We start from the raw sequence: 16,512 nt of genomic DNA on the forward strand, positions 1-16,512 counted from the left end.
GCCTTGTACTCTATCTTCACATGGTTCTTTGTCTTTAAACTTGACTTGGGCTGGACAGTCCTACAAACAGAGGCCTGCCCTCTAACTTCTCTTCAAAGAGAGGACTCTAAATCAGGCAACATAATGAGAAGGTTGCTCCAGGCCTAATTCTCTTGCATCTGCCGGCTAGGAAGAAGAGGCAGGTGTTGGTGCCTGGAAATATGTGACAGAAAGGCTGTTCAGCAGAGGCAGAGAACTTCAGATCTGGGAGCAAAATATGGCTCTTTGGAGATATTTATTCAGTCCTCAAAACTCTCCCCAGATCACACCTGCTCACTGATCTAGCTCCATGCTTCCCTATAGTGCTTTTGCCTGGATGAAGTGTGTCTTTGTACCAAGCAAATGAGCCTTGCTGTGTGTATGTACAAATCTTTAGACTTGTGTGCCGCTGTAATGGAGCGTACTCTAAAATGGTAGGAGTCACATCTGTTGCTCTGCTGACTTTGCCTCTGGCCCTGTCCACAGCTGGCATGTGGCCCCCGGAAGGCTGTCTACAAGGGAATATGGCCCTCAAGCCATATTCTGCCATCCCTGCTATAGGCTTCACAACAGTGAGGTGCCTAACAATTTGCCCATGGGAGGCTTAGGGTTTTAATGGATGGAACTGCTTGAGGCAGAATAATCCCTTGGGAGAGAGGATGTCTTATAATTGTTGAGAAACTGTAATTTAAGAACCATTTTTTCTACCCAGGACCAGGGACCCTGGGAGCAAGCTTCTTGCAGGGAGTGGATGAACATATGCGGATTCAGGGAATATTTTGTTTAGTGTAGTTGTGTTAGGATTGCTCTGTGTGTGTATGCAAGGATTTTGTTGCATACAGCTGATTGGTTGGTTTCACCAGAATAGAGGGAACTATAACGATGATGATGAGGAGGGATATGGTGCCCTACACATGACATTCTGGCAGCTTGCGTATTTCACAGAAGATTTGATCCCGGATTTCAAAGAAAATTAATTCACCTAGTGTCAGCATTGCTATTTCCTGGCACAGATCTTCTACCAGACAGAATTCTGCAAAAAGACAAGCAATGTAGTTTTGCTCTAAAAGCATGTAGAACAAAACTCTGCAATTTTTGCTTTCGACCAAATAATCAGTATGCATAGTATTAAGATTGCATTTGGCTCAGAAAATGAAGGATTCTTTGATTGAACGATTACTTGAATTTTTTGATGTAATTTAAAGGTGCAAGTCAGTCTCATTCCAGGGTCGTTTCCTTGCATTCATTCCATTCACCTTGGTGTCTCACTCAAAATTAAAACCTTTACCAGCCATGACAGGCTCTCCAAAACAAGAAATTATATATGCAATGACAGTCTGAAGCTTAGCAACTGTGGCCTTTTTTATTAGGCCTTTCAAATTCACAATGTTTCTGATTAACTAGTCCAAGTTTAAAGGCAGCCTGATATGTGAGCATTTGACTCCTGGTTGAAAAATGATGTGCATCATTATGTGTTAATTATCTACTTGTCTTGGTTCAAATTAGGGAGAACAGTATGTTCAGGTAAGGGATTTGATACAATAGGATTGAAACCACTGGAGCTGCTCCCCAACCCCGATCCTAATGCACAGTACTCAACTTCCTTTGTCAGATAGAGTTTAAGGAAAGCGACTGAGAATCCTTTCTGCCTATTTCCACGTCTTCATTTGCATAGGCCAAACTGAAGGGTCGTGCCCTGATTACCTTGGGATAGTTTGTCCATTAACACGGTGGCAGTGATGAACAGCTTAATCACAGAAACTTGAACATATATAATTCCCCAAATTTCTCCCCAAGTGTAGGGTGCTAATCACAAAAATCTCCACCCACCAACAGCCCTGGCGCTGGCACCTGGGCCCTAAAGTTGGCGTTCGTGCATGAGGTGGCTTCATAATATTGTTGAAATGTCAGCATTATGTAACAGAATGTCCCAACGAGTTTGATGAAATGTGATGATGGTTACTACTACTACTACTACTACTACTACTACTACTACTATAGTCCACTTTTCCTCTAAGGACCTTGCAGAAGCCTACAAGCTTCCCCACCCTCTCCGTTTTATCCTCACAGTAACCCTGTGAGGTAGGCTGAGAGAACATGATTGGCCCAAAGCCGCACAGTGAGCTTCATGACTGAATCTGGATTTGAACCCTGGCCTTCAGTGGCGTGTAGTCAGACTATGCTAGTGCCCTAAATGTCACTGGTAAAATAGAATATTAAAGTATTAAAGTCTGGCACCTCTTTCCCAAAATCTGGGAAGCTTCTTCCTGGCTAAGAAAGGGAGGTCTGATGGGGTCAAAGAGCCCCCCCCCCATTGTTTTCACAAGCTGGCGCCTCTGGCCCTAACTTACGAAAAATTTCACTGCCCGGCACTCCTGGCCTTCTAGGTTTTGCATTACCACTACATTGGCTTAACTCTCAGGGCATCTTAAGTTCCAGGCTAGGTATCTTCATAGCCAGCAGCAGGTATATAAGGATCTCCCTTCTGGATAGACATGTAAGGGTTATTTTTAGGTGAAAAGTCTGTGACACTCTTGCATCTCAAGAACTCTACATCATAAATACAAGTTATATCCCATGTTTCTGTGAAAGGTGTAAAGAAACCTGAAGCAGTTCATAGCTGTAGAATATGACTCCCCTTTGCATTTTATTTTATTAAAGCATGTCTACGTATTGATGGACAGTGACACATATCTATCTTTGTTTTGAGGAGAGTACGTGCAGCGATCCCTCAAGTGCACTGGTGAAACACCCCATCCCTGAGAACAAACATTTAGAAAAACATAATTTTCATGACCCATTGAACTACTACTCTGCTTATTCAGTAAGAAAAACAGTTTTATCACAATGCAAACTTGCCCCCCCCAGAATAGTTCTACCCTAAGTAAGATGCTGTCACTGCAAGTTCTGCCAGAAAGACTCCATAAAAAGGAAAGATTCTCATATCTCATTTGCGCACCAGATACTTATCTGCAAGGCTGAGCTTTTATCTGAGCCAGTAAGAAGAGAAATGGAACTTCTGACATGGATATAAGGACTTCAAAATGGGATGGCACCAAAATAAACACTTGATACAGGTGAGAACAGTTTTCACTGTTAAATAGAGACATTTCTCCATGTCAGGCTAACTGAATTGTTGTGAGTTTCTTCCTATTGCTCAAATGAAATATACGTATATTCACAAAGGTACCAATACAAGAAAACGTAGTATGAGATCCAGTCAAGCAGGAAATTAAATTGTAACTGGTGTGTGGATTATTCCTGACATGTTATGCCATGACGAAAGTATTTCCTTATGTTTTCCACAGGGATACATTTGTGACCTCCAACATGGGAAGCATGGAACATTTTGTAAAATTGCAAAACCTCCTCAATATTGAGATGCAATTTTGTTTTATATTATAATCAGAATCCAAAGAATTGCTGAAGTTCCTATCAGGGGGTTGTTGTTAACCTGGGGGAATGTTTGGCTTTTAAAAGTTGAACAGTTTCTCCTTCATGACTAATTGCAGAAAGCATTTTTATTTTTATTTTTACCCACTCTGCATTTCTAAAACATTTGGACATGGGGCATGGAGCTGGAAAGTCTAAGACCCTCTTGGGCTATCCAAACTCATTTCAAGCTATTTCACTTAATCTATATTGCAGACAATTGCTGACTGAGGTGATGGTAAAGCACTTAATTTAACATGCTGATTTTATACAAAGGCTGGATCATTCTAGACACATCAAAGAAGCGTTTCAGTTAAACGTGTCGTAAATTTAAACAGGGAAAACAGGTAGAGAAAAACAGGACTCCATAGTGCCATCTAGTGGCAGAATCTTATATTGCATATACAATGCATATAAATCGCTTTTTCTTTACCAATCATAATCTAGAATGTGGAACTTGTTTGTTTCCAAATATTTTCCCTTCCTTGTAGGACCTTGGCTGACAGCAAGACTTTCTTGGCTTAGTACAATCCATTTGGCAACTTCTTTATCATACCAAAACCGAGTAGAGGAAGATGGTTTGGCACTTATTGTGCTGTATAAATCATCTTATCTTATTTTGTTTGTTTAAATTGCGTCATGGATGGAGTAATTAAAATAGGAAGATGGATGAGAAAGTTGGAACTCTAGGTAAAATTTTCAATTTTATAATAGCTTTTTACAGAAAAACAACACCACATAATTGAATCAATGATCTTGCTACTGACTATGTAAGAAGGCAGGGACAGAATGATAAATGCACAATTTGGAATGCCAGCTATGACGTATGCTGTGAGAAAGCTCTATTAACTTTCTGTGGATCAGAGGTCAGGAACCTCAGGCCAGGGAGCCAAGAGTCGGCTATCCAGGTCCCTCTATTTGGCCTTCAATACTCTCTCCAGATACACCCTCTCTGCCCAGACCGTGCCCGTCCCTGGTCCTTCTCCAGTGCTTTTGCCTGGCTGGAATGTGTGCTTGAACTGTGACAATACCTCTGGCCAACAAGGATGGAGAAATGCAGGAGGTTTAGGAACCCATACTCTCCAACATTCCTCTGATGGAGATGGGGGCATTTTCATCCAATCTATCTCCCTCTGTCATAGACAGGAAAAGTCAAATCCCTCCCATAAGTGTGTCTTTCCCAGATAGATTTTTAGGTTCTCATTTCTTACTCCACTATGCTACCAGAACTCACTCACATCTCTGTTCACATGTTTATGATAACATGACAGGGTTCAGTAGGGCTGGTAATGTCTCCTGTCTGAAAACTTGAGGGCTACTGCCAGTCTGTTTCAATAGTAATGAGATAAATGGGGCAATGGTTTGACATGGTATAAGGCAGCTTCCTATGTTTTTAGGATGTTCCCATGCTCATTCCATCCCAATCTGACTCGGAAATCTATACCTGGCAACGTGGCTACATAGAGTAATATGGAATAACCTGAGTGTTCTTTTAGGCATTGTCGGCCAGAGGGTGTTAAAGAAAGACCGAACTTTTTTTATGTATGCAACAACAGCAGCAAGGATACTCATCGCTAAACACTGGAAAACTCAAGATTTGCCCACACTGGAAGAATGGCAGATGCAACTGATGGACTATATGGAACTGGCGGAAATGACTGGCAGAATCCGAGACCTGGGAGAAGAAGTCGTGGAGGAGGATTGGAAGAAATTTAAGGACTATTTACAAAAACACTGTAAATTGTATGAATGTTAAGAAAGATGTAAGATTAGCAACAATACGGCACCAATAAGTTAGTCAAAAGGAATATGAAGATAAATGTAATCAAAAGAAAAGATAAATTTTGGATAAATATTATGTTAAAATTAAGTTTTTAAAGTTGGAATCTAAATTATCTAAAATTAGGGATATAATATTGGAAAACTATATTATAAGAATTGAAACAAGGTAATAAATTGCTGGGTAAAGTTTAAGATTTTGGAATGCAGGAACGAGAGCTGTGAGGAAGTCCAATGAGGTGAATGAAATGTGGATATTGAAAAATTATATGTTATTTTGCATGTTTTTCTTACTGTTTAAATAAACTTTTAATAAATATTATTATTTTTTAAAAAATAACCTGAGTGTGTGTCCCTATTCATTTGCATTGGGCAGGGCCACAGCAGCCTACGCTATGAAATTAAATGCAAATGAGATGAGGCAAAGTATAAATAGAGAGACTGAATCGATTGAGCAGGCCTTCGGCTTTCATCCAATCAAGGTTTAAATGTTAATTTGGATCTCATTGGCTGCATTAGTTTCTGTTGTATTTACCCACCCCCAACCCATTTTAACTGTGACAGTTCCTTTAAAAAATTGTTGCCCTGCATCTCGTGGGTGCTTTAAATATTCTCTTAAATCTATAAGCTGACAATATAAAACACATCTATGCTTGTTGAACTTCCTACTTGAAATTCATCTCACACAAAAGGAAGACCTGGAAAACAGCCATTATTTGTCACAGTCCTGTGTGCCCTACAAAAGGACTGAAGTTGAGCCAGCAACGTTGGCAAATGTATGACTGTCTGGGGTAGATGCTTGGCACTGAAATCTTTAATTATTGTTTTGTGTTAGCTGCACGCCTGCTTGCAGTATTTGGGAAAAGGTGCATTTACTGAAGTCAGAATAATTGGTAAAATCTGAATAACAAACAGTAAAGAATAAAACATGATTTTGTTCTAAAGTTTGGGGGTTTGGGAACAAATCCGTCCTCTGTCTGCCTAAGATACAAATGTAAGTGCCTCACAGAGCAATGCAACACCAATTTTTATCAAGAGATCTGGGAATCCAGGAAATCAGTTCTGTTCTTGGTAAATTTATGGAAAGCATTATTCAATACAGTGGTACCTCGGGTTACAGATGCTTCAGGTTACAGACTCTGCTAACCCAGAAATAGTACCTCAGATTAAAAACTTTGCTTCAGGATGAGCACAGAAATCGCATGGTGGCTGCGCAGTGGCAGCAGGAGGCCGCGTTAGCTAAAGTGGCACCTCAGGTTAAGAACAGTTTCAGGTTAAGAACAGACCTCCAGAATGAATTAAGTTCTTAACCCGAGGTACCACTGTATAGAATTACCAAGCATGTAGAACAGGGGTCTGCAACCCGCGGCTCCGGAGCCGCATGTGGCTCTTTTACACCTTTGCCGCGGCTCCGGGGCGGATACTAACGAGGGGAGGAGGCGCATTGTGTGCCCCGACACTCCCCACTGTGGCGGGCGCTGTTAGTCACGCACCGTCCCGACGTCACCTTCCCGCCTACCACATTGTAAGGGGCATGTACGCTGGTCACTGTTTTGAAGGGGAGTGAAGAACACACACACACACAAAGGTAACTTGTTAATTTAACGTTTCTATGAGGAGGAGTAATTCTGAGGGGTCAAACAAAGAAATAATAAAAAAGTGACAAAAAAGTTATTTTTATAATGACGAGTTTTGCGGCTCCCAGTTTTTATTCCTTCGGAAACGGGTCCAAGTGGCTCTTTTTGTCTCAAAGGTTGCAGACCCCTGATGTAGAAGAACAAGTCTTGCTGAAGAAGAATCAGCATGACTTTCCTTTTAGAGTTCTCTGGAAGTGTCGGCAAATATGTGGATGGGGCTGATCAGGTAGATAATGGTTATTTCTGCTTTGACTCTCAAAAATATTTTGACAAAGTCCCTCACCTATCAACTGTAACTACCCCATCAGGAAATTCCATCACAATCCCTATTCTGTCAGGCACAGTGACTGTTACACAGGAGCATAGTGTGGATTGCCAGCGCCCGGGGTGGGGCAAGTATTGTGCCCATCTGGTGGACTGGGCAGCGTTCAAGCCCTTCACTGGCCAGCGTCTAATCAAGGGAGTCTCTCCTTGCAAACTAGCCCCGACCTGGAAGCAGAGATAGGCAGAGAAACATGAAACTAGGAATGCCGTTGTGTTGCCTTGCCCTCCTGTCCTTGCAGTGTGGCGCTCTGGGCAACGCATGTGGCTCCATCAGTGCTTTCCCACCTTTCTCTTCCTCCCCTTGTCCTCAGTGGGTGGTGGTGCCCTCCCTCTTGGCTGGCTCAGGGGTGGGGTGCACACAGGACCCCTTTGTTGGCCACAAGAAGAAGGAGGCACCACTGCAGCCCCAGCCCCAAAGGCACGACCCGCCTCCTCACAGCTCCGGCCTCAATGAGGGAATCTGTTGTAGGGGTGCCTGGTTGTGCCCCCTCAGAAATTTGTGCCTGGGGCCAAGGCCCCCCTGACTCCCCCACGCTACACCACTGCTGTTGCATGGTGCCTTATTTTCAAGTGGGTCAGAGAACACCGTTGGCAAGCACTGATATAAGCCGTTCTAAATTGGGTACCACATGGCTATGTGTATTATTCTCCTCTATCTTCTCCATCTTCTTTTTTACTGTGCTATGTTTTAATGAACCCATGTATTTTCTGCCCTGGGGTCACCTGCTGGAGGGCATTATATATTTCACAAATAATAAATAACAAATAGCTGAAAAATGCACTGAGCATGAGCGACAGCAATTACAGAGATCAAAACTGGAGGCATGGCAGTCTTCTCTACTGAAAAGACAGAGGGACATTAGATATGGAGCTGATGTACATGTTTTCAGCTGCACCCCTGATCAAGTTTGCATTCTTCTGAGGGCTTGTCGTAGTGCTCCAGTGGGAGACAGACTTCCTACGATGGAGACATTTCTATGAGAAAAATTAAGAGGCATCTGCAAAGATGGTAAGAGCCAAGGCACATTTTCACCCACAAGACAGGGGTGATGTCCTGGCCCAGGGGTGACCACAGCAGCTATGTGTCTGTCTGTCTGTCTGTCTGTCTGTCTGTCTGTCTGTCTGTCTGCCTGCCTGCCTGCCTGCCTGCCTGCCTATTTGTCATCTATCTATCATCTATCTATCTATCTATCTATCTATCTATCTATCTATCATCTATCTATCATCTATCTATCTGATTTATAGCCCACTTTTCATTAAAATCAATCCCAAAGCAAAGTACAACATCTGGTTATTGACATATGGGGCCCTCTGACCCATTCCAAAGCTCCTGAGGGGTAAATATTTCCATCCCACAGGATTTCTGAGGACATTTATGGATTCTCAGTAAAGAGATCCCTTTGAATTTCCTTCCTTCATGGGCATCTTACAATGTAAAAGTGTTTATCCTACAGCAGTGAGTAATGAGGTATTTGATTACATTGTATTCACTCTAGATTCTTTGCTTTAGTCTGTGCCAAAATGGGACGGTGAATGATTTGTGGTAAATCTATTTTCATGAACGGAGCTACAGAAAGAGGAAGGGTGAACTCTGGGTTTAATAGCTGAGTTGGGTAATTAAAGGGTGAGTTATCACCCTGGCTTTCCAGCATACGGTGTGGGGTGTTGGCCAAATCACTTAATAATAAATAGCCTATCTTTCAGAATACTAAACTAGAAATTCTTTATGGAATTATTTTTATTAAGTGCAGAATCTGGAGAGTTTTAAGTGAATTTATTAGGCAGTCACATGCTGAAAGATTAAGCTAGAAAAAATGCTTTTTCATAGCTGAGGATAACCCATTTCACACCCTCTATGTAATGCATGAATGAATCTCTTCTCTTTTTGCCCCGCCACATATCCTGCCTTCCTTCCTGTCCTTATTTTCCTTTCTTGATTAACGTCGTTTCATATTATTTCTCGGTGTCCCAGGGTTGTTAACTTAGTTGTTTAAAAACAACAGTGCAGCCCCTTTCCCCAGGAATTCATAACATGTCCTTAGACATCATTGCTTGGAAATAAGCCCTATTTATTTCACTGGAACTTAACTTCCAAGTAAGTGAGTTAAGAATGACCTTCCAACAGCTTTTTCACTTACAATCAAAATCAGGCTTTGGACAGGTGAGCATTCAAGAAAAATGAAGATTAGCAACAATTTAAAGGAATTCAGTGTCTACAGAGCAAATAAGGACAGCTGTTTTCACTGAATTAATCCATTTTGAGTTCTGTTTAACACCAGCACTTGACCTTCATCTTAAGTTGTATTGTTTTATTTTCCGTTTTTGAATTGCTCCTTTTACTGAAGTCTGTCTCTCAGTGTTTCACCAATAAAAGTATCTCACTTGATCTAACATTTCTAGGACTACTGTTAAACTGTTGCTAACAGTTTAAAAAGTGTCTAGATGCTTTGCAACATGCCTTTAGCCCGGGAAAACAAAGCAGTCCATTGAAGGCTGATGGCAGCAACCCCACTCTGTGTCATGCTCCAAAGAAACTGTCTTTAGCCAGAACTTATGAGACCCTGAATAAAGGAAGTTAATGCTCTAGATCTATTGATAAGTATTGTTTGACACAGGAATTAGAAACCAGTTATCTATATACATTTCTGTATCTATAACAAAGGTTAGAAAGGTAAAATAAATCCTCTGAAATTGAATTTTAAAAAGTAGAGAATCAACTCATACTTCCACTATTATGGTCATATATTTGCAATACATCCTCAGGACATTGAGTCTTCTCTTTCTGAATTTATCTTCCCAGATATCCTCCCAGAATAGCAACCGTTTCCCTTGTTTATTCCATTAGGAATCAGCAACTGGTTGAGTGCCTCCTTTTCCTAACAAGAGGTAGCAGATTTACATGACGAAACGGTAAGATTGCATTTTATAGTCAGGCTAGTGGGGAGCTACCGGCCAGGGAAATAGATGGGGAAGCTGTGTGGGCTTTCTTGCCTACATCAAGCTGAGTAAACATCAGTCAGAGATGGCTTAGTCATGGCAAATCCAGCCTCTCTGCCTTAGATGATCATTGAGTTCTCCCAACTCTATGATTATCTTCTCAAGGAGTGCAAATATAGCTTATCTTGGGCTGCTGACGCAGTGCTTTAAAGCCAAAGTTATCTTCTGGGATGCCCATCAGCATGTTTATGTTGGTGCATAATAATAGCATGGCTGTGTGCCCCCCCTTGAAAGCAGATTTGCTGCTGCAGCAGCATATTCCTGCCTTGCAAGCAAGCCCTTGTGAATGCTAAGGCTGGCAGCAACAGCCTATTAGGAGACTTAGGTCACATTGCTGCTTTTATTTTGGGTGTGTTAATGATCCATGTGCCCTGAACAAACACAAAATACAGAAGACATATTAACAAACTAATTGGCTTTTAGTTCCAGGTCACAGTAAAGGTACAATGACCGTTTGTTTTTGTTTGTTTCAGTCATTACATACTTCCTGGGTGGGGAAGAGCCAGCGGGAGAGAGAGAAGGAAAATATCTCAAGAATGTGCTCAGTGCTTTTCAAAATGCATCAGATTGTTTAGTGGCCAAAGGAAGAGAAACATTTTCTTGTAATATGTACTTAAGGCTGAGTGCAAAGTCTAAATTATGAATGAACAATATAGAAGGCGAATATTGCTCCTCCAGTTTAGTTCCATTCCCTGTCATTCAAAATTACATTTGAAGGGGTTAGTCCAGGTTCTGTTATTAGTTGATTTGAAATCGTTGCTAGGAGTGGAGAAAAAGAGTGGTTGAAGTTGCTTGTGATTCAAGGCGCACAAAATCACTTTGGTGAGAATCCTTAGAACCCAGTCTGTTACTGACTGTGAAACATCAACAACAATTACCCATTACCTTTACCCAACAAATAAAGTTATTTCAGAGAGAAAAGATACTGAGAGTTGTGAAAATTATGTTGAATTACATTCAAGGAAAATAGTACCTGTCTCTATATTGCAGTTTACAATGTTCTGTTTCTTTGGCATGCACTCTGTGAAAGAAACAGATGGCCAAAAAATTGGTTCAGTACCATCCAGAATTTGAAACCTTGGTGACATCAGACTAGGACATCCAGTAGAGTGGAAACTTCTGCAGAGTTAATCAAGATGATCCAGTTCATCTTTATCTATTACTCTAAGCTAGACAACTGTTGCCAACAGGTCCAAGACTGAAATAAGACTGGCTAAAATCCTATTAGTTTAATCAAATATGCATATAATACAAGAGCAATAGTCTGATGATGTTCATGAAACTCTCCAAAACCATCTACCTTGTACTATAAAAGTGAGTGTATACTTCTGTTTTTTTCAGTTGAGAAATCCCTTTAATCTTTCTAGATTTAGACGTTCCATTCCATCCCATACTCTCTATCTAGCTTTGGAAGGGTTGTATGTAATTATATCTCCAGACAGAAGAATTACTGGGATTCCTCATCTTGAAGTGTAAAAAATAATAACGTTTAGGTTAACTTTTTGTAAGGCTCTGTCACTCTCATATAACAGAGCAAGAAGATGTAGTTTCCTTACCAAGCCTTGAAACCTGATCCATAAACAATCTGAGAATTACTATTTCTTAGGGAAATATTCATTCAGCTGAAGTCAGCATTGGTTTAAACTGAATTTGACTGATTGCTAGAAATGTGCTGCACAGTTCAATAGCTTTCCTAGACTACTTGCAAGGTGGTTTGGGTGAGAGTAGCCACTCCATTATGGCTGTTCATATTATGCTAAGCAAGAGAGCTGAAAATCCTGGATTTGGAATAGCAGTTAAAAATCCTCCCAGTTTACTTCCCTGTCATAGATGGGACTACATTGAAAGCGCACTGCTGGGGTTCTGCCCTGCCCAGACCTGAAATCTGAGGTCTCCTCAGAGGAGGAGCAGGGGGTGCAAAACCATCCAGCAGAGCTCCACCAGAGAGCAAATGGACACAGATACCCCTGCCCCAGGATGGGAGATCCCCACACCACCTGCCTGGGTTCCTGGTTGGCTCTCAGATCTCCGTACCTCCCCCTGGGCCTCAGAAGCAGAAGAGTCAGCTAACCAAGCAGGAGCTTCATAGCCATTGATGAAATGCCTGGGTAGCTGCATGTGAAGCTACATGGGAGGAGTGGAGGTGCATGAAAGCACCTGCTCAGATCAGGGGTTGGCTGACAGCTCCTATTTAAGCTTCTGGTCTGAACGGCTTCATTGCTTGAAGCAACAGCTGTCTCCTAAGCTCTAGGCTGGGGAAAATCAATGCACAGCTGTATTTCAGACTAAATATTTCTTCCAAGACAGGAGTGTTCAGGCTAGCTGTTTCAACTCAGTCTTAACCAGTCAACAAGTATAATAGAGATTATTGCTCACCAGCCGGGGGCCGCCATCTCCATATGTGGCAGTACTGCGATACAGTAAGCATAAAATAACATTTTGAACAAATGTAGAAACATGGCTACCAAGATTTGTTGCTACTTTACAGTGCTAAAAAGTGACCGCCATTTTGTATGCATGTCACTGTGTACCGAAGCAGAATAGGCAGGATTGGGGGTCAATGGCAGAAAAGCATGTAAGCCTGTTGCACCTGACACGTAGCATAGGAGAAGCAGAGAAGAAGAACAGGTTATTCTTGTAGACTATGCCAGAGTTCAGATTTCATTTCCTCCATTGTTTCCTCATGTAAAGAAGTTGTAGCAGAATCACAAACCTTGTTGAAAAAGTAAGAAGGTTCCTGAAAATGGGAATAGACTAAGAAAGTGAAAAACGAAGACTGACAGATGCACAAAGTCAAGTTACTTACTTTGGGTTTCCAGTACTTGGCTTCTTCCGCCGGAATATGCTGAGGAAAGTGTTGGATCTACAAGGTGTCTTCCCATCCCCAACATGCATTCGCACCACATCTGAAGTGGTGAAGGCACTGCGGACGTTCCTCTCGGGCTTGGCAATGATGATATACATCTTGGGTGTGAACATGCACCCCAGAGCTACTGTCACACTCAGGCTCACCGCAAAGCAAGTAGTGATGATCTTGTAATTGCTCCCAAAGTATATAGGTACAAAGGCCAGCCAGATGATACATGTTGTGTACATAGTGAAGGCAATGTACTTGGCTTCGTTGAAGTTGGCGGGCACGTTGCGAGTTTTGAAGGCATAGTAAGTGCAACTCATGATAAGGAGTCCGTTGTAGCCCACTGGGGCCACCACACCTAAGTTGCTGGTGTTGCAGATCAGGAAGACTTCCTTTATGCTGGGGTAGGAAAGGATGGGGAAAGGGGGCTCCATGATGATCAGGGTAATCACCAAGGTCAGCTGCACACTGATCAAGATGGAGGCAATGAGGACTTGGGCCCAAGCACTCATGAAGCGCGGCTTGCGGGTGCAAATTTTTTTCTTGCTCCCTGCTAGGATGCGTGCAATGCGATTGGTTTTGGTTACAAGGGCAGAGTAGCACATGGCAGAGGAAAGCCCCACGAGGAGGCGCTGGAGGTAGCATGAGGTGACAGTGGGCTTAGCAATCAGGGTAAAGGGGCAGATGTAGCCAAGGAAGATCCCGGCAAGTATAATGTAGCAAAGCTCCCGACTGGAGGATTTGACAACAGGGGTGTCCCTATAGAGGGCAAAGATAAGCGTGACAAACAGGGTGACCAGGATACCCAGGCAAGAGAAGGCCACAGCCACAATGGACTCAATGTCACTCCACTGCAGATATTTTACAGGGATGGGTTCGCAGCCTAAAGGATACAGAAAAGAAAGGCAGATAAGTTTAAATGTGTAGCTAGAGAAAAAGCATTTTTTCCAAAGAGAAACTTTGAATTAACAGATCTTTATTTATCAAGTGTAATTTATTTTTAAAGTCTATACCCAATAACTCTAACATTTCTGGGGTGGCTTACATACACAATAATGATTTAAAAATCATTATAGTTTATCTCTATACCTCCATCCCAATATTGGAAGGGTAGAATTCTTTCACTCTATGCAAAAACTAAATTAGAGAGAAGAAAAGAAGGAAGAAAAGAAAGAAAGAACTTGGAATATTTTTGCTATTATTAAGCAAAGCTAGATAATAAAAGGATTAATTATAGTCATGGCTTTTCTTTTAAATATAACCACACACTTTTAATAACTTGTATACCAGTTCTTATTCTGTCTGGCATAATCCAGCAGCATGATCATTTGAGAACATGGCCTGGTGGTGTGACCTGTAGAGTCAGAAAACTACATCTATTTGTATTTTATATCATTTTAAACGTAGCTATATTTTTATTTTCTTATCATGTTTATGCTAACTGACCAATGTCATGTGCAAACATATTTGATTAGCTAAAAGTTATTGTTTTGAAAGTGTAGGCATGGGAATGTACAGTAATGTCTGTATATGCTTGCGTTTTATGTGCTTGCTGTGCACAGGAAAAAGGCATAGACGTTTCCAAGAAATGTATGGGTTGGATGTTTTAAATAATTATTTGTCGCACACAATTTTACTCCCTCACAATGTTCCAGCAGACTCATTGCTGCTATAGTCAAGCATAATAAGACATGTGGTGATAAACTATTGTAAATATACCTGCTGTTTTAGATTCTTTAAAATATACAACATTTCCAAGCATTTGGAACAAGCTTGAGTTAATGACCTGGAGGCCATCTTTAAGGGGAAAAAATGCCTAAAGACCCTTGATTTATTTGCCACTTTTACCGGTAATTCAACATTTTCAGAGTGGTTTACAATACCTGATACACACATACACCCCAAACAGAAAAAGGCCATGCTGGAAACAATAATAGCAGGGGATAAATACATGGAAGTAAGATGTGGGGAAATAAAAAGTACTGTGCCTGGCAGATCAAAGGCAGTAGATGAGCTTCTAAGAAAAAAAGGTTACATGAGTGAGGTGCCACAGCTCTCTTCTCCATTGATCCCCACCTTAAATAGATGGCATGGGCACCCAGAGAAGGGCCTCTGAGGAAGATCTCAGTATATAACAGAGGCGTGCACCAGCCACAAGATTTCAATTCCTGACATCTCCAGGAATGGAGTATCCCTCCCTGAAACCCTGGAGAGCAATTCCCAGTTAGTGTCAACAATACGTAGCTCAATGGACCAATGGCCACACACACACACACACACACACACACGGCATTTCCCCTTTGTATTTAAGCACACTCTCCCTCTCAGTTGCAATACCTGTCAGTTCTGTGTTGGGCCACCATCCCAGGTCACAAGCTTTGCATGTGAACTCATCCTGCACAAACTCATTTTCCTTACAAGCTGTGCAGATCCAGCAGCAGCTCACTTCTCCCTTCCTTATAACCTGCAATAAAACCCCCCCAAAACAATGGAAAACGTTATTTAAAAATATATTAAATGGCATCTCGATTTCACTACAGTAATATAATGTGTGGTGCAGTGAAACACAGCCTTGGGAAATAACGATAACCGAATCTTTCAACTTGTATTCATGTCTCAACTTGCTTGGTCTAAATTAATTTTTTACAAGTACAAATTCTCATTTGTACTTTCCAACACTCTTTCTCATCTCCCACTCCACAAGCTAGCAAACAAATAAACCCGGAAACTACAATGGATACAGATTCAGCGCATAAGATCACATGGTTTGCATGCAGGTGTTCCCAAGGTCAGTCCTTGACATCTCTGTATAAAATAATCCTTGGTTGCAGCAGGGAAGAAGTAGATACCTTTGTCTAAAAACAACTCTTCATATAAATACTGAACTAAATTAGTGATGGAGAACCTGTGGCTCTTTAGATCTTTTTGGACTCCTCTAACCTTTAACACTGAAGGGTTTAAAAAAATTATTCCCAGTCCCCTTTTAAAGGAACGTTTGCTCCTGCAAGCTAACTTTATACATGCAATATAGTCTCATTAATACCTCCTTTTATGCCACATGAGCATGGTGGATGGTGAATTGCATGAGATACAAACTGCATGAGATACAAACTGAGTTGGTAGGTAGGTATTTTGCATGCCGTTCCAAACTGCTTGTGAGGTAGGAGCACAGATCCCACCCAAGGAATCTGCTGTTACATTTTACAACTTGCTAATATGCTGGGTATTGATTTGGTTCAGTAACATTTACATCGCATATTGTACACATAATGCGGTCTGCCCTATTAAGGACAGTCAATTGAGGAAGAAACCAAAGTTCTAATTATACAAACTAAAGCCAGGTCTCATGTGCAAGGTCAATAGGTTTTTCATGTATCCAAAGGGACAAGCATTTGTTAGAAGTTTAAAGAGAGAATGCTAGTGAAAGGAATTAATGTCACAGTGGCAGGATGATACCTAGGAAACAAGCTG

General features: G+C 41.5%; 1 protein-coding gene and 1 long non-coding RNA gene across 6 annotated transcripts in view; one reads left to right on the top strand and one right to left on the bottom strand.

Annotated features, from left to right (window-relative positions):
• GRM1 (glutamate metabotropic receptor 1) overlaps nucleotides 1–16,512 on the bottom strand; it is a 177,812-nt gene that overhangs the window by 12,317 nt on the left and 148,983 nt on the right. For 4 of the 5 annotated variants that reach the window (XM_081905141.1, XM_081905140.1, XM_081905142.1 and 1 more), the window contains 2 exons: nucleotides 15,379–15,505; nucleotides 12,994–13,924 (listed from right to left, as the gene is read on the bottom strand). In XM_081905141.1, coding sequence (XP_081761267.1) covers nucleotides 12,994–13,924; nucleotides 15,379–15,505 — 1,058 coding nt within the window. Of the gene's footprint in view, nucleotides 1–11,129; nucleotides 11,209–12,993; nucleotides 13,925–15,378; nucleotides 15,506–16,512 lie in introns of those variants that run through there. The other variant, XM_081905143.1, reaches the window with a different exon arrangement.
• Nucleotides 1,910–11,078, top strand: LOC309366552. Its single transcript, XR_014166761.1, has 4 exons — nucleotides 1,910–3,095; nucleotides 8,549–8,658; nucleotides 9,991–10,100; nucleotides 10,661–11,078. It is a non-coding gene; the product is annotated as an uncharacterized lncRNA (long non-coding RNA).

The sequence above is a fragment of the Podarcis melisellensis genome, assembly GCF_964234715.1.
Source record: "Podarcis melisellensis genome assembly, chromosome: 3".
Lineage (NCBI taxonomy): Eukaryota > Metazoa > Chordata > Lepidosauria > Squamata > Lacertidae > Podarcis > Podarcis melisellensis.